At 40.7% G+C, this 26,237-nt stretch overlaps 1 protein-coding gene across 1 annotated transcript; it reads right to left on the reverse strand.

Moving 5' to 3' along the window:
* Positions 1–1,565: 1,565 nt before the first annotated feature.
* On the reverse strand, positions 1,566–25,172 carry antxr1a (ANTXR cell adhesion molecule 1a). Its single transcript, XM_008288632.1, has 18 exons — positions 24,683–25,172; positions 21,489–21,560; positions 21,312–21,383; positions 20,666–20,747; positions 20,457–20,490; positions 19,761–19,840; positions 19,023–19,091; positions 18,319–18,399; positions 17,418–17,478; positions 15,686–15,784; positions 12,586–12,655; positions 12,418–12,496; positions 12,033–12,128; positions 10,346–10,387; positions 9,278–9,373; positions 8,907–9,074; positions 7,980–8,060; positions 1,566–3,461 (listed from the first exon to the last, which is right to left on the reverse strand). Exons 1-18 carry the CDS (start codon positions 24,838–24,840, stop codon positions 3,036–3,038), a joined length of 1,866 nt encoding a protein of 621 aa, XP_008286854.1. The 5' UTR covers positions 24,841–25,172; the 3' UTR covers positions 1,566–3,035.
* Positions 25,173–26,237: the final 1,065 nt, after the last annotated feature.

Raw genomic sequence — 26,237 nt, forward strand, 5'->3', positions numbered from 1 at the left:
CACTCTGAAAATGCTCTCTCTAGGATTTTTAGATATTAACTAATCAGTCAGTTGTGCTTATTTATTCAGACTTACATTACATTACGTTTGACATGACCCTCTGCCACCCTTCCACCAGGATTAGTATTAAAAGGTTTTGCCACATACATCCCTCCAGACTATACAAAATCAGAAATAACTGACCTCTGTCAATACTGGAGCCTCTTACTTGCAATTAGCAGACGTACGTGCATTTAAAAGTTCTCAAAAGGTTTCTGAGGAACTGCCGTTGTTTATGAGATATTTCCAGCGCTGGATGTCGTGTTTATTCTTTCTTACAAGCGTGGCATCCTCTGCATAATCAGTGGAAGTGAGCAATAAGCTGGCACACCTGGTATCTGTTAGATGCTTCCTGAATACTCGGCTCGATCCTCCTGATGATGGACTTTAAAATCTCCCTGATTATCAGTGGTTGAATAATTTTAAGGCATTGAAGAGTACACAGATTTCTCCAATAACACTTGGATCTATCAGTGCAAAACTTACACATGCGACCCAATGAATCAGCTTCTTTTCAATTATTTAATCTATGTGGGCCAGACACCGCTGAATGTTGGTTAAACATAAAGCTGGCCTCAACTATAGCGCTGGCAAAGACTTAAAGAAATCTTTCCATTAAACTGTCAGTCATTAATTAAAGTCTAGGGTTTGTGTGGGTTTATGAGAGCCACCCAAAACTGATTTACTAGAGCCTCTTGTTGCTGAATTCTTTTTATATGTCTGTGTAACAGTTAGTAATCTGCGATGTGGTGTTTATATATGTTAGACATCTGTGCTGTAATGTAAAAAGAAAAGCTGGCAACAGAGCCAAGACATCTTGCATTGAGTTTGTCTGACATGGGAAAGCCACTGGAAACAGCCCAATATTAAATGCCCTTGCGCATTGTCAGCTTTAAATAACAAAAAAGAGGGAGTTACTATAAAACTATAGCTGGTTGTTCAGCTCCGTCCTCTCCCCCATCCCCAAATTATGTCATGACCGATCAGCACCAGCACGCCTTTCCAGCAGCCTGTCCACATTTCCTAAGGATTAGATTGTGCCTAATATTTTCCAAGCTTGCTCACTCCATTCGTGCATGTGACATAATGCAACATTATGGACATCTGGAATTAGTAAGCCGTGCACTCTCTATTCTTTTTTTCCTTTTTTTTTTTATTTCCCATCACAGAGAGAGAGAAAGTGAGGTGCTTTTTGCAAACAGCCACTCCACTGTGTGAACCCAGTGATCCCAGTGGCAATATCAGCTAAGTAAAAGAAAATAGAACAGGTAGAAACTCCATCAGAGAGGTACAGACTATTGCTATGCTATGTGACAAATGGCATGTGGGAGAGTTTTAAAAGGGGAGCAAAGTGGGTAAAAGTGACTTCAGGGAATATGAGTCATTAAAGTCTTTACAGGTTCCTGATGAGACAACAAACAAATGGCTCAGTGGCTGATTTCACCTCGCCAGGAAATAAATCCAACAGATTTACAAGTCAGTAATTGTATCTAAAGATAAGTACAGAAAGACAGAGTCAAGTTTTATACTCTTAAAATGTTTACTTGCATTTTGAATGAAGCAGATAAAGGTGTCTCGATGCTGCACCGATGGAAGGTTACACACTGTCTTTTCAGTTTTGGCATTTAGACTCTCTCCTCCTTTCTGATTGCTAAACACGGTCTTGAAATCTGCTTCGCATTCTGCCGAGACTCATCTGATCATCATCAAAGAACAGCTTCGTATTAATGACACGGGAAACGGCTTTGATCATGATCCACGCTCGGAGGAATTGAAAACATTTTCTGCGAAAAAAACAAAACAGCAAAATTTGTCTAAGTGTGATAAAACTGTTGCTGTGATAGTAGACCAGACTCTCAGTTTCTTTCTGACACGCACAGGCACACAGATATCTGAACACACATGGTTATATTATTTACATAAAACTTGGCAAGAAGCTGTGGGTGATGTGCAAAGCTTTTCCCTGATTCCGACATATTCATCCACATCTTGATAGATAGATCGAGCTTATGCTTTGCTAAGATCAGCTGTGATTGCAGTCATCTTGGTCAGCTCAGTTATAGCAATAGAGCTAATGGTGTCTTGTAAATCCCAATTTATTGTTTATTTTGATGAGCACAAAAACCAGTCCAGCTATGACTCAGGCTGGGCTTGTTGAGTACGATAAAAAAAAATAATAATTGAACAAAAGAGGTTCAGATATGTTGCATTGCTGTTTTAATACACTTGCTGTGCATGTGTTTAATGATCGTCCTCCTAATCTCAACATTAAAGCTCAGAGAATGTAGTCTACACGACAATAAAAATACAAATAAAAAAGTATTTAATTTGTATAAAACAAATACAAATGTTATAAAAAAAGAACACAAATGCTGACTCAAGCACTATTGCATGCAGTTGCTCAACATTCAAGAATTCAAAAACAGGGATTTTCAGGTTCCTCTACATTATCCTAAATCTGCTGTATGTGGAACGTTTGCAATTTGAGTCTCTTATCTCCTATTAGGACAAATAGAAATGTTACAGAGGCACGTGTTTTAGTGTCGTGAACATTTGGAGCACAGCGGTGTTCCCTTTGGTGGCCGTATGTACGGAAGCATAAGCTGTTGTTCCTCTGCTTGGTCGGGATTCATCCAATCTGGTGTGTTCATGGAGGGGGCAACAGGGCCTGTGGCACCTCTGAGGACCATGGAGGCAAATGTTTTTGAGCTGGTCTACATGGCCTCATTTATAGGGAATGTCTCTGTAATTCAAGCATCCAAGCAATTGCACTGTTGGGCTAGATGTGTACAAAAGTCCCTGTAGACAAATAGCTGAAAACAAGCCCCTCGCTGCTCCTCTTCACAAGGCAGAAAGTCCACAGCCCGCTGAGCGTGGCACAAGACACTCACATATCCTCGCTTGCAGGTGCAATCAAGGATGTTCATGAACGCTGGTAAGACTCGGCGTTTCCGTTTTCAATCCTGTGTGACGCTCTCTTGTCTCCTGCCAGAGCTTTACAGGCCGGGGCGAGGCGGTGGGCGGGCAGGTGGAGGGGCTCGCCCGGGAGGAGGTCCCTGTGGGGGAGGAGGCAGCGAGCCAGTTGGGGAGGCACATGGTGGAGGGGTGGGCGGGAGCTCCGGTGCGGCAGGTATGTACAGGGTGGTCGGAGGAAGAGCCCGGTTGGGAGGTGGAGTGTAAGGAGGAGGAGTGATGGGAGGTGACGGCGTGGTGGAAGTGGGAGGAGGTGTCGGAGGCAGCGATGGAAGGGTGGAGAAGGAAAAGGATTGAGTTGATAGAGGGCTGCTGGGGGTCGGTGGGAGGGTGCCCTGTGGGGCAGGTGGATTCTTGCAGGAAGGGTTGTAGATGGGAGACGGGTGAGGGTTGAAGTTTGGGTAGCGAGGAGGGGGAGATTTTGTGCGGGTGAAGTTCATACATCTACCCTGAAAATGAAAAACAGACCAGATATCATTAGCAGAAAGCAGTGGACATGCCACAGACTGAGAATTCAGACATTCAAGTCATTCGGCAGTAAATGTTGCCGGGGTCCTGTGTTCAGTATTCTGTTAACACACTAAACCTTGTACTGTATTCGTGTCATAATTAACCCATTTAAAGTTAAACTATTTCATAAAATATGATCCTTTTTTTTAAATTGGAACAAGCCCAACCCTAAACTGTGCTGGGGAACAGAAACCCTGTTGGACAAGTTCCAACTCGAGTCCATATCATATTGGGGACATACAGAGCTGGTAACATGCTTGCCAGGTTCCCAAATGTGGTATATGAAAGTATAAAGAACCTCGGACCCTAGACGCATAGAACTGACTCTGACAGTAAATGATCTGGTTCACTCTGGTAGCTAAACACAGTTGGAATAGTTCTAAGTGTAAACGTTTACAAGAAAATTTGCACTCAAATTAACCATCAGTATTATTCAGCTGTACTGTATGTGGTTACTGTGTTGTGTACTATTTACTGGACTGACAATCCAGACCAGAACTGGTAAGAACCAAAGCTTTAAACATATTGAATCAATATATATTATTGAAATATTCTGATAACTAACCCTTTGCTTTTAATTTGCATTCTAACATTCTTTTTCACGTGAAGGTGTAAGTCTTTGTTATTTCAACACACATCATCCATCCAACTCAGTGGATGAGTGACACAACCAAAGATGTACTCTATAGGAAATTGAAATGGCCAAAAGACGAGTGGCCAAATCAGTAACGAGTAACACATCTGTGATACATGGAGTTGAAGAGGATGTTGATTCTGGCTTGTGGAATGTTGTCCCACTTTTACTGAGATGCTTTGCAGAGTTGGCATACTTCTTGAGGAACAGGATCATGTTGTTGGACTCGCCTATCCCACAGCATCCTGCGGCAGATTGTCCATCTCACCGTGCTGTCTGAGATCATTTCTTCCTCAGAGGACGAATGCTGCAGTTGTGTCAGATATTTAAGTGTCTGGCTACTACAGCTGACACGCAGCATCCAGCCAACAGCCTGTTCTCAGCTTTCTCTTGTCATCTGTGGCGTCGCTTCATTTGAATAACGCTGCATTTTGAGGTGACCTTTTATAGTCACTGATTAGAGGAGTGTCTGTCTGCTGGTCACACTGTCTGATCATTGTCCTTTAAAGCCACACCTGACTAGGGTGTGGTTTAACTCAGTGGTTGAGAATGTGTCACCACTTGACCCTGTTCTACTCATAACAAGTCAGAGAAGAAGACCATTTGAATGCTGCCTCTATATTTCTGTTCACTACTGACAAATACAGCACACAGTCTGAGAAACACGACAGACAACATTTCTGTGAACATACATCATTTCTAATCCGAAAACACAAAATTGACAAACTGCTTTAATGATTTTGACTTAGAGTCCATGACGCTTTCTTTCTTTTTCATCTTTTTTTTCTTTTTCTTTTCTGCCTTGGCCTCTCCCATTGGAACGCACAGGAGACAAATCCCCAAAAACAACACATTCAGAGACCGCACAGTAAGAGGAATATTTTAGTCGAGCAATGATTTGAGCTGTGGCTAACGTTATTTTGTCAAGCCACTGACTTGTCACGTTTGCCATAGTTGTGAGTGATGTGACAATGTTCGTTGGCATTAACATCTGGAAGAAGGAGCATGAGAAGATCAAGAAGTATCAGTTAACAGCTGGAACAGATGTGGAAGTCCGCAGTGGTCCCAGTAGTAAAAGGAGCAGTGGGTGCTGTGACCCCCGAACTGGGAGAGTGACTCCTGCAGATTCAAGTACAACAACCTGGGAGCAGCTAAGATACTGCACAGACCTCAGATGGACAATACAGGCCTTTATGCATTCTAACTACTGTGCTCTCATTGTGCCTCTTTGGTCAAACATACTAGTTTCAGAGTGTGCAGCTTGAGAATGAGGCCCTTTGCTTTTCTAAACTGTCTTTCTTTGACAAAATGCACAGTTTTCCTGCCCTGACAGCTGAATTAGTCGAAGATATAAAAATGTCCCTCGCTGATTTCTCCTACAAATTGCATGGACTGATGACTGCAGCAGATGATGCTGTGGCTCTCACTTACAAAAGTTATTTCCTATTGTTCGCACACAGCTGTATGACATGTGTTTTAACGTCAACAACCCTCTAAGAGTGCTGTAATTCTCAGTCGCAGCTTCAGTTAGGAGCAACTGTGCGACTGCTCAGCTTGACAAGGTAACCTGCCATCACTTCTCCTCGTCCAAACTCAAATGAGGTCATGCAAGACAGAGACTATCGTATTCCAGAAACAAGCTACACCCCTGGAGCAGCTGCTCTGAGCGGACTGTGGAGTTGCAGTGGACTGATAAAGAACGACAGCAGCTCTGCCTCTCATTTACCACAAGTGGAAAAAAATCACCTTTGAGACAAAACTAGGCAAATGATGTATGGTATACATTTGGCAAGGATAAGTAAAGAAACAAAACCTGCTGCATACTTGATCCCTTAGTTCCCAACGGACACTCAATATTATGGATCCTAATATCTCCTGGACTTCTGTACTGTATCATAGTTAAGCTCATTGTCAGTCAGTACCGAAGAAAAATATGTGACAGCACAGTAACCTCATGTTTTGTTCCCTCTGTTTGAATCTGACTTAACTCTAAAAACACACCAGTCTTTTACGGCTCAGAAATATATGACACCAGACAGAAACCTGACTTGGGTTCCTGTCCCTTCTCGTTGCATTAATTTATGGCAACTTATAAAAAGCAAGGCATCCCTAATTGCAATGAGAACAAGGCTGTTTACAGCTCAAGGAAACTACAACCAAGATTTTTTTTCTTTTTTCCAGTGCACTAATGAACAACTTTTATAGTGAGGAAGACTCACTTGTACACGTCTAATTACAGAGTGGTGTGTGTTTGTTGTATAGTGCCCAGGAAAGCATGGAAAACAACCCGCTGAATATAATTCCAGAGCTTGTTGACTGTGAGTCTTTTGAGGTGAGCTAGTTCACCTTAAATGTCCGCTAAACGGCTATAGGCCCCAAATGCAGCGTCTCATCCTCCTCCTCCGCATAACTGCAGCATATTGCCACACAGTCGGCACATTTCCTCGATGAGCACTTCTAACTGAGCCGCATGTTACTTGGGGGCAAGTTGAAGTGGCCATGACTGACTGATAAATAAACAAGGGCTTATTAGATCAGTCTGAAAAGATACAAAGCTTATGTCATAGCCGAGACATTGGTTTTGTAATGTAGTTTTGTAACTTTTGCTTGTTGTAGTAAGTTTAGTACAAATTATGTCAATGTAACATTACTGCTGACTAGCTGTCACAGTCACCATGCTGCTTTGTATTAGATCAGATTCGATTTTAAAATTAATAAAGAGTATGACTCCTAAAACAGGCTTTTGTTTTTGGCATTTTGTCAGCTCATTACAACATGCAGCATCATACATCATCTGTAGCAATATGATACACAGAGTGAATAAAATAATCATATTTTCATGGTGACATCATCAGATATTTTCTTGCTTTTGTGCATAACTGGATGCATATTTCCACAGTATCAGCTCGACATACTGTAACTGGTGTCTTCACAATAGGTTTCAAAGAAATCACATTTTATCCCTGGAAACTGGGCTCCTCATAGTCTGTCTATGGCATCAGAGCTGCAGATGATCTCATCCCTAAGTCATGGCCACATGGGCAACATTTCATCTTCCAAATTCATCTGTATATTCTTCCAAGTGTCAACACAGCTGTGTGCCACCCTATGCAGCTCTGTGAAAACAATAGATACAGCTCTTCCATAGACCTTATATAAAGGCCTGTCTTTGGGCTGGTTTGGTTTGCAGCTGAAGCTCACTTCCTATGTTGCAGATTACACAAAAGAGTAAATTAACCCAGAAATGATGCTGAATACTTGTTAAAATGTACAATTGGCAAGACAGTGGAGTGACTTTACAAATTTTCTTTTCTAACTGTGAGGTAATGGTATTGCAGTGACACGGTTTTCAGAGAAATATGAAGCATTACATAAACTCCTGTGATGAGGGATCATCATATACAGAATTCCCTCAGACTTATTGTTTCACCACTTGTAGATCCCACAGTCTCAGACTAGACATCAGCTGCCAACTGTAGAGGTCATCTCACTGTTACCCCCCACTGCAGCTGGCCTTTTGAGGAATTATATTTGCCGTTTTATAATGACTTCACCAGATGCCTTTACATTGCGCAGCGCTGTAGCCAGACACTGCCGTCTAAACCCCAACTCACCGCAAGCTTTCCCATGAGTCTCTCTGTGCACACTTCATTGCTTACAGCTGGTCCATTTTCTCAACACTTGCAGACACAAAATACCAAATGCTAATCCTCAGTTGACAAATGCTAACCCGTAGCCCAAAACCTACGTCAGCTCATGAAAAAAAGACAGATTATTTATGCATGTTTAGTGCCTACCAGTGTAGCTTTGGTGTTTTTCTTACCTTGTCACCTGGATGAGGTCTCATCACAGACACACGGTCGTAGCCTTTTCTTAAAAGCACCCACAATGCATCCAGTTTGCTCTGAGGAAACAGAGAACAAATAAAAACATTACTTTCACAGAGATTTAAATTCTTCAGCGAGGTCATGTCTTATATTGATAAGGAAAAAAACTCTTGTTTTCTTTTATAGTCATTCAAAAACAGTTCCTGGCTGCACATTTCAGTGCTGCAGCCGCAATAAAAATGACAAAAGCAATCTCATTCATACAGATATTTCAGTGACAAGTGGCTTACTGAAATGGTGTCAGTTCGTTGTGGATTCACTCCTCATAGTTTTTTAAAAACAGCAAATATTTTGAGGATAAGAGCAGAAAATGCAGCTGTTTTTCCTCAAAAAACTGCTGGCTGTGCAGCCTTTCTCTCTGGAGGTCAGTCCAGCAGCAGTCTGGTTTCTATTAGCAATCCCCTGCTGACTGGGAAGGCTTCAGAATGAGTCCTTTAACCCCGTGTCCCTGGAGGGAGTGGCCGTGTGCCAGTAGTCACCTAAGCATTATTACCTTAACACATCTTGTGCTACGTTCACTACGACATTTTAATAATACTATTACTCACATCTCCTCAGCCAGATTACCATGGAGTAATTTGTATCAGATGTTGTACTTTATGTACCACACATGCTAAAAGCTAAAAAAAAAAAAAAAAAAGAGGCATTTCTCCTGGCAGAGCTATTAAACAATCAAGAATGCTTTTGTAAATTAAATGTAAGCTGAGCTATATTCACAGATGTCTTGAACAACTCGCAAATCCTCTAATGTTTCTACTTTTTCTTTTTTTTTAACGTTGAAACCCATTTTTCCTACATTAGCAGTGTAGCAACATGCATGTGCAGACCGAACACAGTCTCCTCCCGGCTGCCTGCTCTGGTACCTTGATGGGTGAGTACCACTTGCGTGGCCCGTGGGGTTTGTGCATGCCATTGTTGAGAACTCGAGTGGGGGCCAGCACATACTCCTGCTCAGGCATCTTTACTTTGGCATTTTTGGCCTTTTCCAGCTTTGCTCCTTCTTCAGTGGAGCCTTTCTCACCCCAGCGGACCTGACAATGAAGAGTATAGAGAGTCAGCTGCCACGCACTACCTTTAATGTTTTCCATCAATACTAAATGAGAAGTGCTGTGGTCCTTAATTGCATCTGTTTTTCAACAAGCTCAGTGGTAAACCTACTATATCTTAACAGATAAAACATCTGCATCTTTATCTTTTGCAGATAGTTGGTTGTTTGAGATTTATTAGATCGTACCTCCATCCTTTTGATTCCCCCAACTCCTCTTCCTCCGTAGTAGGAGGCGTCTACAGTCGGCCATTTTTTCTTCGGGGCTTCAAAGTCCTCGTCGTCCTGCAAGAGAGCAACAGAAAGCCGGTTTTATGTGGCTATTTATGATCCGCTTGGTAATAAAAAGGGGAATTAATCTTTATTAGTGGAACAAAAGTAGGATCATTTCTCTGTTTTTAAAATAAATGTTTAGATCAAATGGAAACCTATAAGCTACCTCATATAAATACCCTCTCAGTGGCCACCAGGCAGTTCATCTGAAGTAAATACCTCTTTGTCTGCCCTCCCTAATCCAACCCCAGCCTTAGTTTTTGTCCCTTCTGCTCTGGTTGTGAGATCAGAGAAAATTACAAAGCCCACTGGCTGAACTTGTGATGTTTCAGCTCTTTAATACACCCTGTCTGAGTCATAATCTACCAGCATGTCAGAGGAAACCATAATGAAGGCTGAAAGTTGTCTTTAAGGCCATGGCTGTCACTGGAGTCTGTTTTTCTAATCAATTCACCAGTTAAACCTAATTCTGAGTTTAATTTGATGCAAATAAATGCAGCCTAATATGTCCCACAGTTGCATGTTAACTCGCCATTACTGCATTTTGTTTTTGGAATGTCAGCGTGTGTTTTAATCACGTGAGGTGCTTGTTAGATTTATGCTCAGCACATTAATGTTATTAGGGAGTTTAATTTCACATGATGTTCAATGAGAGTCCAAGGAGCAGAGAGATGAAGTCTTGGACACAAAATCTGCTCCATTTAAATCAGGGGAAAAGGGGGGAAAAACTGTAAAAGTCAGGGTTTCATTGTTATTCTAAGAGGGCGTTAACTCACATCATATTCAATGAACTGCAAAGCAAGAGCAGAGCTTTCAGCCAGGGAGTGAGTGAATGATGCCGAATGGTCATTGAGGTTTGAATTGTCAAAGTAAACTGAACAATTACACAACCTAAACTTTGGCAGCTGTTGAAATCTTAAATCATGAGTTCTGTTTTATGTGTGTTTAGAAACAGATAGGAGGAGGAGATGGAGCAGCTCCTACCGAACTCTCCTCCACGACCGGCGGCGGGGGTTCATGGATGATCTGTGGAAAAAAAAAAAAAAAAAGTTCATGAGAGAGGCGAAAAAAAAAAAAAAGGAAAGAGTTGTTTTACATCAGATGATGACAGAAGTCACAAACACATGTATCAACAGGTATTTTTATATATTCTGCATGTCAGAGCAATGTGTTCTCTATGTGCAACACGATGGTTACACAACAACACATGGCTGAGGAATTGTTTTTTCCTCTTAGTCTCTACTACTTACAAGAGCAATGCGCTGACCTAGAAATCTGCTATCCAGATTTTTGGGCCTGAGGTTGTTGATTAAGAGGAGGGAAGAGTAACAGACTTTTAAATACTGTATTATGTGCTCTCATGCTCTTTTGGAGCAATGCTATCTATAAACTGTTATACTGTTGCTTTTTCCTGTTTTTCCTATTTGTCTGATGCAGACTCTTTATTCATTTTCAGGTCATCCTTTACAGCTGCAACACTGTCTGGCTGCACTTTTTTTTTTTTTTAAAGAATGTCCAATTTAGCCAAAGTCTTGCACTTTCCCCTTGTGCCCTTTTGCCTCCGTATGTCGCCACATGAGCTGTCACCAGTGTAATGCAGACGGGTTCTGCTGCACTAAATGCTCTTGGCAAATCAAGTGATTCTGATTCTTATTTGTGATTTTCCTGCATGCTTTTCCAAATCCTGGAACACCAAATGATTCCCCATGGTAACCTAGCATCGCTTTCCTAAACACACTTGCTGCGCAGACCTGAATTTGCAAGTAAATGGACAAGAACAGAAAAAAGCAAAGGGAGAGAAAGCCATGTTGTAAAAGCTGACATCTCTCACTGGCAGAACTCAACTTTCCTGTTTCCAGCGCTGGAAACATTAAACTGGATTTTGAAGACCCACCATGCTCTTTATTTGAAAGGAGAAATACAGATTTTGACAGAGGATGGCTGGTACCAGGAGAGTTTGTTGAAATACTGTGATGCTGGCAGTTTGACCACTGTCTAAATAATGGCAAAGACGTGTTTTTTCCAAAAGCATTTCCTCTTTTTACTGTATCTAGAGCAGATGGCGTGCACAAAAACACTTATTATGAGGCATTCTACTTCTGGTGAGTTATCTTACTTTTAAAAAATCTCATAGTAACAAAGATATTAACTCAAAACATTCAGGCTGTGTGAGTTTTTGTTTCCACCTCACTAACTGGAAATTCAAATTATTCAGAACCACATTTTGATGGAAAAATGTACAAAGTCCTCCAGTGAATATGCAGACGGAGTATTGAGAGGTGAAACCTGAAGGTCACCTGCTGTGACCTCTGGAAACAAATTATTTCAGCAGCAGCATAATTACTTGAACACATGTTCACCTGTTGGTCTTGACCTCTTCTGGGTGTGGACTAAAGTCAGCTGCAAGAATCAGGCAGTGAGCCCTTATTGACTCACAGAGCCTAACCTTCTCACCATGTGAATGCTGTTGAGGTTAATAAGATGCCTTAGGGGGCACTAGCTACACAAGACAGACCCGAGAAAGCATCACTCTCTACCATGTGGTCTGTAAGCAACAATCACAGCATCCGAAAAGTGTACAAAACCATCTAAAATGTGATAAGAGTAGACAGGAATCTGTGAAACAGAACGTGAGCATGCTATTAATCCATTTGTGCTTTAGGGAACTCACCACAGTGCAGCAGAGAGGCCAGAACCACCAGAGGAGAGCCAAGATCAGGAGCAGCATCAGGATGAGGAGAGCGATGGCCAGGATGGTCCCATCAGACTGGAACAGAGACACGTCAACACAGACTGTCTGAATATGTGGAGCAATAGATGCGAACCACTTCTCAAGGCTTGAATGCTTTGTGCAGCACTTCAAGACGGTGATTCTGCTGATGCTGAAGTTCTTGAATTAATTTGCATCCATCATTTAGACATCTTAAAATTGGATTGTTTCCTCTTGTTTGCTATCTATTTTTGACTGCTGTTGTTGTGTTGGAATGTGCTGTGACACACTCGTAAAAAATAAAAAAGCTTAAGCACAAAGCGCTGCTACGTGATTGTGTACTCACACAGCTCACAGTGGTAATAGTGACCGAACTGGAGATGAAACTGAGACCTTCGTTCATACTGACGTAAAGATTTGCTGTCCTGGAACAGAAAAAAAGAAAAAAAAAGGTCTCAAAGGAGATGGTGTTATATGAAACCTGACATTTATTTAAATACGTTTTATGACTTACATCCCCTCGTCTTGAAGCACCGGTGCAGGGCAGAGGAGATACGTATCTTCAACAATCAAAGGCTTTACCACTGAAAAGGCAGAGGGAAAGAGGTCATGAAAAAACCACCTCAGCCAAACTTTCCAGACTTGCCTTGTGGTTAACAGGCATCCAAAGCTCCTGAACCAGTAGGTTACAACCATAAATCATGAGTCGAATCACCTTTCAGATTATGTCATTGTTTAGCCTGATCACAGTGGGATTAGTTTGTTGACTGAATAATGCCATATGACTTCATTTTAGGTCAATAAATGTTGGACAGTAACTGAGCGGAAACCACGCACATGTTTATAGGAGTTCAATGACGTCACATCTTTCACTGTAACTCAATTAAAAAACTATCTGAGAGGAGAGTTTCTGCAAAACAAGTGCTTTGTTGTCCACCATCTGAAGACAGCTGTATCCCTCGCAGAAAGCCCAAAACAAAGCTTTTCACCACATTTTTCTTTTGTTGTTTTTCAGGCAAAATCTAGGTCCTCGCCTTGTCCAGCTGGCTGTTAGAAAAGTGGCTCCAACAAGCATCGTCGCCCAAGCCTGTCTGCTTATCCTGGCAGGCTCAGAGCATACCCCAGAACTGAGGAAATCAACACACGCGGCAGCTCTTTTTTTTTTTTTTCGCAACACAATGGAGGACAGAGGGGAGGGGAGGTCAGTGCTGCCAAACACAGCTCCACGCCAATATAAACTGGGCCAGATAGCAGAGTACATCTCTGCCTCCACCTTGCACTCAGAATAGCCTTATACTGCTGAAGCAGAGGACAAAGTGACAGGATTGGATTCGCTACAGTCTGCAGATTTTCACTGTTCAAACCCCTCGAGGATAAAGATGCTGGCAAACGTCCCAAGTCCATGCCATGATGTTTTATTGGACTGTTTATTCCCCAAGCACAGATAGAGGTCATGTTTTACCATGAGGTGCAGACAAATGTCCAAAGTTCAGCTTGAACTGCTAAATTATTTTGAATCATTGCTGAGGATGGCGGCTGATGTGCAGTCTTCGGGACACTCGTCATTATACAGTAGATTCTGGGAAAACAGCTGCCTAGGTTTGATTGGCTGACGTCATCAGGCTTTTGGCAGTATAATATCTGTAACAACATTTCAATTATTTGGAAAATACCCCTATTAACTTTCATGCCAGGAGCAAGATGTGAAGCTTGATACCGCTAGTGTGTCTGCATGGTTAAATATGAAGGAGATGGGTAGCTTAGCTTAGCATTAAGACTAGAAACAAGTGGAAACAACGAGCCTAGCTCTGTCAAAAAGTAACAAACGTCTGCCTAGGAAGCTCTCTAAAGCAAACTGATGCTCATGTTCCATCCTTTGTTGTCCAATCATATAAGAAGCAAGGCAAACAAATGTCACATTCTGGTTTTATACATATTGTTGGCCAGAAACACATCCCCAGTTGTCCATTTGACACTTTTTTTGGTCCAGTTTAAACAAACACCTTGTGGCATGTTAATTAGTTAGCTTTAAAGGTGCTGGGAGGTGGATTTTTTTTATCTTTGACTCTCCTTTTCCCCCTGTTTCCAGTCAGAGCTTCATATTTATCACACAGACAAGAAAATTGTATGGATCTTCTCATCTCTCAACTTTGGGCAAGAAAGCTGAAAAGCATATACAAACATTTTTCAAGTCTCCCAGTATTCACACAGCTGTCCACTGCAACATCTGTCACAAAACAATGAACAGCTCAGGACAGGACCTGCCAAAACCCGGCGCGCCTGACTGTAGCTGCTGCTACTTTTTCCTGGAGACATAAACTCAAACACCGATTCATCTGCTTAACACATGTACTTGCATATTGCTGCTTTCCTTTTGTACCATTTTGCCATATTTTCAAAATGTGCAGATCAGGCTGGAGCAGAGGAGTCAGGGAGGGCAGGAGAGGATATATTATCTAAAAAAAAAATGCTTTTCTTTATGGCACATCATACATTCGTCTCCAGGCGAGCCAAATATGGCCTAATTATTTTCATTTAAAGCATGCCCCTGATGTGAAGCAAACAAATGCCAGAAGATTGTGTGTAAACAATCCAGAGAAGTGAATGAATCTGGAGGAGGAGCATTGGAGTATAATGGGATTGACATAAGGAGATAATTTTACTCAAATTGCTTCCATGTCTGCAGTTTCAAGGGAGTTAGATGTTGTATCACGCAGAAACCATTATGATTCAGAGAAAACATAAAACATTCAATTAATACTGAGAATTTTTTTTCAGACTCATTTACAAGAATTTGATTTAAAAGGCAAACTGCTTGTGCTGAATGTCAACAAAATAAGCAATTCTGAAGTTGAGAGAATCCTCTCAGTAGCATCTGTATGAATCTGATTTTTAAAAATATGAGAAGATAGATAACATGGCATGTAACATCTTGTCATGGACCGTGGAGCAAACCATAAGGTGAAATCTCATATTAATGATAAAAAAGTGAAGATGGTCCAAAAAACCCTGACATCAAGTTAGAAGAGAAACACATCTTTTCAATATTTTTACTTCACAGCAGCGGACATTTTATTTGTGCATCAATGCTGGTGAATATCTTCCTTTGTAATTAGGGCAGCACCTCCTGCAGCTATTGTGGCAGAGGAAGTGGTTTCACAACTGTTACAGTAAGCTGCTTGTAAAGACTCTTGTGGAAACTGTTTGTATCCTTAGGGACTGTTTTCCCCTCTGCCTTGTGTGTGGTATTGCTGCTCCTTTATCTCTTGATTTTGGCTTTTTTCCACGCTGTAAAATTACACAATGCATTTCTGTTTTTGTTTTTTTTAAAGGCCATGATACCAGCAACACCAGCACGGCAGCTTGTTTGAACACAGAGGAGTCCAGCTGTGCAGCTGACTTGTTGTTTGACTTTTGGGAAACTCTGCTATGTGTAATTTAGATGTGTTTTACAATGGCCTGCCCACTATGCTGTTTATTCCAGCTGCTTTTACTGTAAATGAACTTGGTTATCAGCTTTGATGCTCTGAGTCCATGTGTGCTCAGTTTAAATGCTGATGTGTGCAGAAATGGTGCATGTAGTGAATCTGGGACAACAACGATGTTTCACTCACTCTTAGTTAAGGTGTCGTTGATTCGAAAGCTGCACAACACTTTGTCGACATTGCGGGCGTGGAGGAATCCATTTCCTTTAACCACCACCTGAAAGGACTCTAAGGACAAGAAGAGAAACACAGGCAGTATGTCACCACAACAGCTAAAATAACTTAAAATGAACCAGATATTTATTGTTCTTTTGGTCTAAAGAAAAAGCTCTGCATCACTAACATGGAACAACCATTACTGCCATGTTTTAGTGTTATTGACTGAAATGTCTTCAGAGAGCTTATTGTCAGAAAAACTTGAATAGTCAACATTTAACTGTTACAGCAACAATTAAATCAGTTAGTTGTCAACTAATAAATGAATAGGCAACTATTTTTTGATAACTGATTAAGCAGTTTGAGTAAAATCCTATGATTCTAGCTTCATAATTTTGCATATTTTCTGTTGTTTTTTCACTCCTCTATGACAGTAAACTGAATATCTTTGGGCTGTGGACAAAATATTTGAGGACATCATCTTGGGCTTTATGAAACATTAATCTACATTTTACACCACTTTCTGCAGTTTATGCCGATGTTTTTTTTAATTGCACCCAATTATACAAACCCAAACCCAGGCTGTGCAAATATATCCTTAGAATTAGGAGAACACTGTATAGTATAAAACAATGTACTCTGACTGACTAGCTGTAAACACTTAAAAGTGGGAAAATATTTGTGACAAAATGGCTTAATGTCAATATTAATCTTAATGATCTGGTCTTTAGGCTTGGTACGTTATGACCATTTAGAGGATGAACTTGTTATTGAACTCATACTGACTGCTTCACTGCAGAAAGTGACACAATACTTCTGTGCGAACTCTCACAGACCTCAGCTGCAAAACATTAGTCAACCCATCAGTTAGAGTTTGTTTGAATAGCACCTTTCACACGTTAGTGCAATTCACAGTGTTTGAGAAGTGACTGACAGACTGATAAATATTATTAAAGATAGCAAAGTTTTGTACATTCTACATTTACGTCCTGACAGTATTTTGAATGCAGTAAGTTTGACCTCTCTGGGCTCTAATCAACCTTAGGAGTAAAGTCACTGCATAGGATAATATACTAGAAATATCTTTGTCAGTTAAAGGCATATTGATTATTGATATTTTATCTCTTACCAACAGCAGGTGTGACTTTGGTTCTTCAAAATAACTGCTGTAACTGAAGAATGCAATTACTACTCCCAGGTTTCCCTCAAAATCTGATGGTACTCTCAAGTCACTTCAAAGTTAAATAAAGATTAATTAATTACAATACTGCCAACAAAAAGGGTTTATTTGTTCATAAATAACCCATATAATTGCAAAAAAAAAGTAAATAAATAAATGAATGATTATGTATTCTATACTGTAACATGATTACCTTATAATCATGTTTGTATTTTGTCACCTTTAAGCTCAGTTTGCAGTTTGTTTGACAAATGGAGGGGCTACCACTTGACAGCATACAAAGTAAGAAGAAAAGAAAACATATAAACATATATATATATATTAGGAGAAAAAAAATGTTGACTTTGCATTTTTTTAGCTGCAGAAATGGGTTTTTGGCACTTATAATAATGAGTGGGGCCAGCATGAAAAATACATTCCATGACAGATAAATGACAGGGCATCAGTTCAGCTGTGCAACTGTCTGATTTCTTTCTCTGAGTGGTCTGAGGAAGATGAACGGGAGGTAAATCTTGCTTGTCGTACCTCCTGCACAGATACTGGAGGGCTCTGCTGCCAAGATCTCGATACAGGACTTCTTCAGGATCTGAGGAGATGATGAGAAAAGCATCATGGTTTGTGCTCTCTACTGGGAACAGTTTGGTGCTGTCCATCTTAGGCTCACAGTGTGAGCGTCTGTCTATCATGGTAACTTCTTTTTTCCCCATTTGAATGGCCAGTTTCAACTGTAGTTGACCTTGATGTGCTTATCAAATAACCTTTTGCCACTTCAGCTATCATTTACTCATTTTTCTTCTGCAAATGTACTGCACTGTCTATCTGTTGCTGTCCAGGAACACACCTACCGTGACTCTAAACTTGAAGGAGCATGATTCATGACCCACTGCCCCACTCACATGAGAAAGAGCCGGCAGTTTTCAGCTTGCTTAATCTGCTCCAGATGACAGTCAGCTGCCTGACCTTTATGACGGCTCACAGACTTTGTATCCCAGTGACAACAGCGCCTTCACAACAAACTGTTTTTCATTTCTCGTGCTTGCAAATACACACTCTAGAGTGAACACCACTGAGGTTAGGGGACCCAGCACATACTTTGATCATGTTTGGCCCGATGGAAGTCACCCTGATCAAAACCAGTCGAGTCACAGCAGGTTTTCCTGGAATTTTGTCCCTAGACAGGCTGCATGAATAGAATGACTTACCATGACTTAAACCTATTTCACCTTCTTCCCTGCCTTCTACTTGATCAGTATGCTGATAGGTTAAAGGATAAGTGATGGGAGAGATTACATGAAGTCCATTAAAGCCAAATAATTTCCTTGAATCTTTCATCTGTCTGTAAGACTTGATTATTGCTGGTATTAATGGCAATATAATCAGCATCTGTGTTGGATAAAATGTGTGTGGATAGAAGTCAAACACTTACCGAATCAATGACCCCTTGCAAAGCCTCAAATCCGTCATTTACAGGGAAGACGTGGTCTTTGCTGTCAGCGATCTTTGCCAGCTAAAGAGGAAACAAATTATTACAATAACAAGTTACAACTGCGCACACATTCATCCAAGACTTCTATTCAGTCATTCTCTTGTTGCTGAGATGTCATCTGAAACTTCTCCAAAACTGTCTGACCAGACTTGTACTTAGTTAAGTTTGTAGGACACATTAAACTAGGATAGTTTATATGCACACAATTACCAAATTACCTAATTTCCTTATTTTAGAGGGCACACTAAAACGATTTTTAACACCAAACAATGAAATAAAATAGGTTTCTTGACTCGACACATTGCAGTTATTAGGCTACCAAACAGTTGGACAATGCTGTATAAATTAAAACACATTTCATGTCCTTGTTGGAACACTTAACTCACTGAAGTACATTAACTCTAGTTGTCTTGGAACATAGTTGGCAGCCTGTTTGTCTGGAGGTAGACGGCGACAGAATGTTTAAACTGGATCGAATTGTGACTTTATGTAATCAAAGCATTCAACTCCCAAAAAACATTGGTTTCAGTATTTTCAAGCTACAGTTTTGATTTCCAAATTTTAAAATGTACAATATACATTTGACTGTAAAGCTTGGATGTCATGAGTCATTAAAGGTCTGACTTAAACTTAAATACACACACCTGTGTCTCATTGAAGTCCTTCACCCCCACGCAGTAAACTGAGGCACCCAGACTTCGGGAGCGGTTGGCCTGCCAGGTATGCACACAGATTCACAGGAAAAACAGGAAGAAGCTCAACACCTGGGTTCAATTACACCTCTGCATTTCACAACATCATCCAAAGCATAGTCAGAACGGGTCTGTTTGTCTGGCCTCTGACAAGGTTTTACAAGGAGTTGGGCAACATCATGTTCCAACTAAATAATATTATTCAGACGTCATATAACAATAGAAATGTCATACAGATGCCTGAATGCCAAGTAGAATACATAAGCCTGATAATTCTTTTCCAGCTAATGATGCCTGTAGAGTTTGTGTTGACTCCGAATGACAAACTAAGACCTCCCACATGTTCCAAGAAGAACATGTCCAGCTACTAGGAACACCAGCCTCGCTTCATCCCTGCTGTCAACATGTGTCTGAGGGCACTTAAAGCTGAATAAAGCCTGAGGCTTTGACACTCTGAGCGGTCTGAGGAGCTGATAAATCATTAGAACCCAGTGCAGATGTGAGGAGAACGACTGGGTTTAGATGTATAAATCTGACAGATGCTCTGACCCCGTTTCTGCCGACAAAAGGAATGGGATCAAAGTGCGGATGTGTCGAGTGGCAGCTTTCATCTGGTCCATCGCATGTTCCGTCACATGTTTCACCTGGTTATAATTAGTGTGACCCATTTAGCCTCTCTTTGTCTCTCACCTCTCTCTCAGCGTAGTAGAAGAGATCCTCGTGCAGCTCTCCATCTGTCAGAGCTATGATAACACTGGCAGTGCGATAACCTGCAGGCACAAACAATTTGGTCACCTCTGCTGCAATTTTACTGTCTTATCCTATGAGGAAGATATTTTGTAGTAACATGATACAAAATCTAATCATTCAAATAGCTCACAGTTTGTTTTGCAGTTCTTGTTGTAATCTACATCACACATTATATACACAAATCCATCTATTTCAGATATAAGCAGGTTGATTCTAAGCCATTGCGAAGGTGTGTCCAAGACAAAAAGCAAATGCATTTAAATCATCACTTTTGGCTTGCGACATTTAAATCAAATTAAATCAAAGCCCTTCATTGAAGGCTATTTCCTTGAGCTGTGAGCAAAGAATTTGTTCTGCTTTGTTCAGCCCAATAATTTGAAGGCCCGAGGCAGTAAAAGCATCCAGTATTTTAAATGTGGAAAAACAAAAATGCAATTTTGTGCAGCTGAAATATGTTAGAGTTCTTCTCCCCTGACTTTTTAATATTCTAGTGAGCACCTCATGTGGACCTTGTGACCCACTTAGGTGTCCTAGAAATTGTGATTCTGATTAAATGCAAAAATTCAAAGTTTTGGCTCACATTACACAGAAAAAATTACCTGTTTGCCTGTCTGAGCAAAGACCAGTAATACACACCTTCAGTGTTTCCGTAGTATATCTGCTCACTTGCCTGTGAAAAAAGAGAAGCTGGATTGTAACTGTGGTTTCTCTACTTAGTAGTATACAGTGAATGAAGGGACTCCTCCCTGCTCTAACACAACAGTCATTTATGCTCTGGCCTGTTTAACATTTGTTCTGGAGCCAGAGTCGGCGCCAGTTTACAGCTGGACATGCAGGCCACTCACCCTCAGGATGCCCTCGTGCATGAAAGTGTCGCCTCCTGGAAGAACCCTCTGAAGCTCCTCCAGACCTTTGCGAATGCGTTCCCTGGGCAGACATACAGAGAACAAGGTAATCCGCATTGTTGATAATCTAGTCTAATTGAAAAATTTATTTTGTCAGACTCATTTGTGAACATATTTGTGAATAAAAACCAGACACTATGAGGCGTGGTAGCAGAATAATAGTTTCCATACGGGCAGTATTGTCAGAAAATACAAGCAATATGTAACAGATGACCAATCTGAAACAGTGTTGGTGTGTATTGGCTTAAGACGCTATCATGCAGATAGAAAGGAAATGAGCCCTTCCAGAATAAGATATGAAGGAAGCACTAAAATTGTGACAAGATCTTGTGGCTCAGGAAAGATAGATGCATAAACTGTCCGCAATGTGTCGAAAACCACACGATTAAGTAGTTGTCCAGACCGATGACACTACAGACAGATCACAGAGAGGGAAAGTATCTGTCTGGAATCTCTTTGTGGTCATAAAAATTGTGGATCATAACTGTATGTGACCTCTGTCCAAATCTGGTTTTACACTCATTCCTTTCAGTTGGATGATCGAAAGGCGAAGGATTAAAACCAGTTTTGGGGGATCTGCACCCACCTGTCCTCTGTCAGGCTCATTAAGATCCGTCCCTCAGTGGAGAACACAATGAAGGACATCCGCAACTGTGGGCTGGGGTGAGGTAAAGAGAAAAATACGCTCTGTTGGATCAGTAATCATTTCATTGTACCTGTGTTCCCACAGACATTTGATATTACACAGCTGTAATGTTTTTACCTTATGAATTTATGAGCTAGATGTTCAACAAAGTGGTAGATTTCAGTCCAGTGATTCTGCACACTCCCAGATCTGAGAAGGGAAAGAACAAATTCATGTGCACTTTTTTTTTTTCAACCACTGCTGTGCATCTGAACTACATGACCTCTTCTCTGACTCATGTAAAACACCCCCCACCCCTCTTAGACAGTAGCAGGACTCCCACCCTGAAAGACAAAAGAACTAACAGGGATGCAGCCATGTTGGTTGTAGTCATTTTGAGTGTCTTTGTAGATATTTTAATGGCTTTTTGAATTAGTGATTTTTCTGTTTGTGATTGTTTTCTGTCTCTTTGTTGTAATTGTGCATCTCCCTTCAATCAGTTTTCGTAGTCGTGTTTCATCTTTTTGTAGCTTGCATTTGTCACCGGAAGTGATGAGCGAGGGGTGGATATGACGGAGGACTCAAGGACACTATGTACGTCTATGTGGTAGAGACATGCCAATCAGAAGCTAGTTGTGCCCTAAAACATATCTTGCGTTGATTTCCATTTTACTCTAAATGGAACCACAATTTACAAAATTGCCATCATGCTGTATTGAAGGAGACTTGAAACTAGTGACGAGACCATCAGTTAAGTAGGAAAGTGTCTACTGAGGTAGTAAATCAAGTGAGAATTATGGTCATTTCTCATAGATTTCCATAGAATCACACTTCTTTTTGCAACCAGAGGAGTCGCCCCCTGCTGGTCATTGGAAAGAATGCTGCTATAAGTTCATTTTGCATTGGCTTTACATTTTAGACCTGAAGACACCATCTTTCAAGATACTATCTGTGGTGCCCAGTTTGCCCGTTCCACAATCCATGCATGGGGTAGGCTGCTTATAAAGGAAACAGCTGAACAGAAAGAGTCCAAAGATTATTTCTGTATGAGCAAATGCTTTTGGCAGGCCAGCTGGTTTACTCCCAAGGACTGGGAGAGATCTTGCACTCTTCAGATTACTGTTCAAATCTTCATAATGCACCTGTAATTATTTCTGTGTTATTGGAATCTGAACGTACTCTTCATGCAACCAGCTGTGTAATCACAACTAGGTCAGTGTGGATGTTAATCGTCTTGCACTCTGTTCCCTTATATCTAATAGATTCAGAACCGAGCTGCTGCATGACACATTTTTACCTTATGTTTGTAGTTGATTGTACAGAATTGGCTAAAAACTTGGTTGTATCCTGCCGTGTTGTGAGGAAATAAAGACAAAGGGACTAAAAACGTGGCAGAGAAGCTTCTCAGTGCAGTTATCTATCTAATCATTTAGCTCTCCATATCAGTATCAGTATACAGTTACGATATCTGCTCAATAACATGAACAGTTTGTGAGCTTTTTTAAGTTTGTACTGTGTCACTGCTGATTCTTGTCAAAATGGCTTTCATTTAAACTGTGTTTTTTTTATAAGCCCCCCCAATTCTCAAACTCCAATTTTTCCATTGTTACCATGAGACAAGTCCCAGCACAAACAGCCCAGCCAGCAGGCTGAAATGCTGGAACATCTGGACCAAATGGAGAAAGGCAGCGCAGACAAGCAGAAGAGAGAGAAGAGGAGAAGAGAGATCAGGCACATACTGCCAGAGGACAGTAAGGGCAGGTGGAGGGCATCACTGCTTAGAGGGAATGTAAGGTCCCGCCTGGAGAAAAGACAGTAAGAGAAAATAAGAGAAGCAACTAATTTTGCACAGATGCCCGACAATAAATGCTGTCAGATTGCACATAAATCTGCATAGTTAAAGCATAGCTAACACTATCAATTACTCTCTATTACACAGAATTGCCTAATTTTTCCTTCAAAAAGCAGCAGTGTGCCTGGAGCTGGCACTGACATGCACTTTAGGACAACTGGAAAATATATCTCCATCTCTGGAGGTACAAACTCTATAAACAGTGGAGCTACAGAGAAATCCTCCAATCACGTCTTTCAAATAAGAAAAATGATGAGTTTAATGAGTTGGATAAATTTGTGCTTGACCTAATTGGCAAGCATTTTGGCTTATGGCAAGAACAAATAGTTTTAAGCCAGACTTGCAAAACACAAATGTCATAAAGTAAGTTCTCTGGTAGAGTCCAAGTGCAACAGCTTGGGTAAAAGAATTCTCAGTGCTAAGTGAGCTGTGTGCTAATTTACCTACAATATGAAGTTCTTTTCCTACAAGTCCTAATTGAGTCTGGCTTTGATAAATGAGACTGCTCACTTCTTGTTTACCTAAACTTGTAGAGCACGATAATTAAAGGTTCACTTACAAACGTATCATCTGTTCCCTCCAGATAACTTCAGTAACTATGATAAACTGAAAGCCATATCATGCCACATCAAAAACACAATCAATGAATTGATTCAAGCAAACGTTGCAAAGCGGTAGATAAAGTCTGGTTCACAAGTTGCATTGCTGAAAGGAAACACAAAGACAACTGAAATCCTGGTTAGATAAACATGGAAACGGTTTCAAAATCCAGACCCATGTATCCAAATGACCTCTTGTTTTGGGAGGCCAAACATCTGAGTTTCCACTGAAGATACACAGACCATGTTTAACATCCATGAAGATATAATGAGACAGAAAATGTTTTCTGAAGGGGAATTCTGAATTCAAAACAATGCCCACATGGCATATGACATAAAGATGAGGACCAAACACAGCAGTCAGCAGCAGTGCTCATAGCCTGTGCATCCTGCATCTAACTGATGAATGGGAGACCTCCTAACACACCACTAATCATTCCCATCTGTAGACAAATGCCATGCTGAAATGTACATTAAGACCTGTCAGAGCATTGCACCATCAATACATCCATTTGACATGACACCAGAAACATAATGAGGACAGGATTGGTGATGACGTCACAAAAATATTTTGCCAGAATGAGAGTTTTGCTGGAAGAAGAACAGAATACAAGTACACTTGTGCATATCGCATTTAGTCGTGATACCTTTTAAAGTCCACCAACATGTAACAGGTTAGTGGAATATTCAAGTCATGCTCAGTCACTGGAGACAAATAACAAATTGAGAAAAAACAAACAAACATTGCACTCATTCAACCTGGTGCGTTAGATAATGTTTCTTATAGATTTTAGCAGTATTGGCTTTGATATGTCAACAGAAACCATGATATTCATCCATTCCCTGTAACTGTGTCAAGTAAAGCGTGTCAGGTAACTCACTTGTCCAAAACAAAGTAGAGATCAAAGCCTCCAAAGCATGAGGACGACTGAGCCTGCCTCCTGTCCTGGTTCGGTCCAGCATTACCAGCAATAAGAACAACCAGAGCAGCACCAAACACCACTGGAAACCAGGAGCTTCTACTCCAGCACAAAGACATTATTCCAGCTCAAGAAAATCTCATACAGGTCAGATGAAGAAAACCACCTTCAGTTAAAAAAAAAACGTTTAAAAAGTAATTAATCCTCCTTGCAGGTTCTTCTTTCAATCCTCCACGGAGATCTTCAGAATAAAAAGGCGATAATCCAAAGGAGAGCAGTGAGTGTGGCTCTGAGGTTGAAGAGGAGGGGGAGAGCGAAAGCATGAGTTTTGAGGGTCTCTCTGTTGTTGGGACCTTCTCATCAGTGGAGCCAACGCAGCATGCACAAAGATGAGAAGAGCCCCACAACCTCCCACTCTTGCTGCCTTTAGTTAATGAAAAGGCCATGCAACAGAAAGATCCTCAAACTCGGGATGTCTAACTCTCTGCAAAACTCTCCTTGTGTTTTCAATTCTCTCTCTCTTTCTCTCTCTCTCTCCTTCCTCTTTCTCCCTGGAGAGAAAGAGTGATGAAGACAATACAGTGGAAACTCCAGAATCTGCTGACCCGTCATGCCACCTAGTGGTGACAAGTGGCTGCCTTTAACAATGAGGCCATTGCAAATATAAACTCAGTGACCCCAAATGCTCTTTGCAATGTAGCACTGTGATGATTTCTGAAGGAATGACTCACCTGTAATTTTGTTTTTAAATTGCTTAAGTGCTGGGTTGAATTAAAAAGGGGCACAATACCTTGGAAACACAAAAGGTGAGCTATAAACAAGTTAACAATCTGTATGTACAAGCAAACAAAGATAACAAGGAAGGGAAAGACTATCTGTTGATTAGCAATAGTCTTAGTTATTTGCCACCAACACTGTGTTATAAATATGACTATTTATTGGGGCGCCATTCAAATAATCTGTATCATCAAAATATGAGTAGAATATGGTCACTTGTCAGTAATATCGGATTCAGTTTTTGTACAGTAAAAAAAACTCTGTGTTGACAAACCTGATCAGTCCATTTATCATGTGATCATGTTCAGGTTTAGAAGTTTTGTGTATCCGCAATATATTTACAGTTATGCAAGAATGAGAAAAAGTAAATAATAAATCAGTGCAATTAGTTAATCAAGCAACAATTTCAAATTCTGTATGTGGAAAAGTGTCGACTAGAAATAGCTTCAAAACAACTTCATCATACTCGGTTGCTCTTCTCTAAAAGGACAACTGGTATTATAGAGATCAGTGGAAAGACTCAATAGGCTTTAATCAGAAATCAGCGTTTTCCAGTCTTGCCTAGAACAGTGGCAGGTGGTTATATTTTAAGCTATATGAGACAACAAAGCCTTCTTCATTTCTCTTGCAAGTTAGCAACAGTATGAAGGCGTAGTCTTTTTTGTGCACATTATATATACTTTTAGGATATGATTTAGAGGTAATGTATATGTAATCACACAACAATGGAAAAAGTATC

This window comes from Stegastes partitus, unplaced genomic scaffold (assembly GCF_000690725.1).
Source record: "Stegastes partitus isolate 25-593 unplaced genomic scaffold, Stegastes_partitus-1.0.2 Scaffold568, whole genome shotgun sequence".
Classification (NCBI taxonomy): Eukaryota; Metazoa; Chordata; class Actinopteri; family Pomacentridae; genus Stegastes; species Stegastes partitus.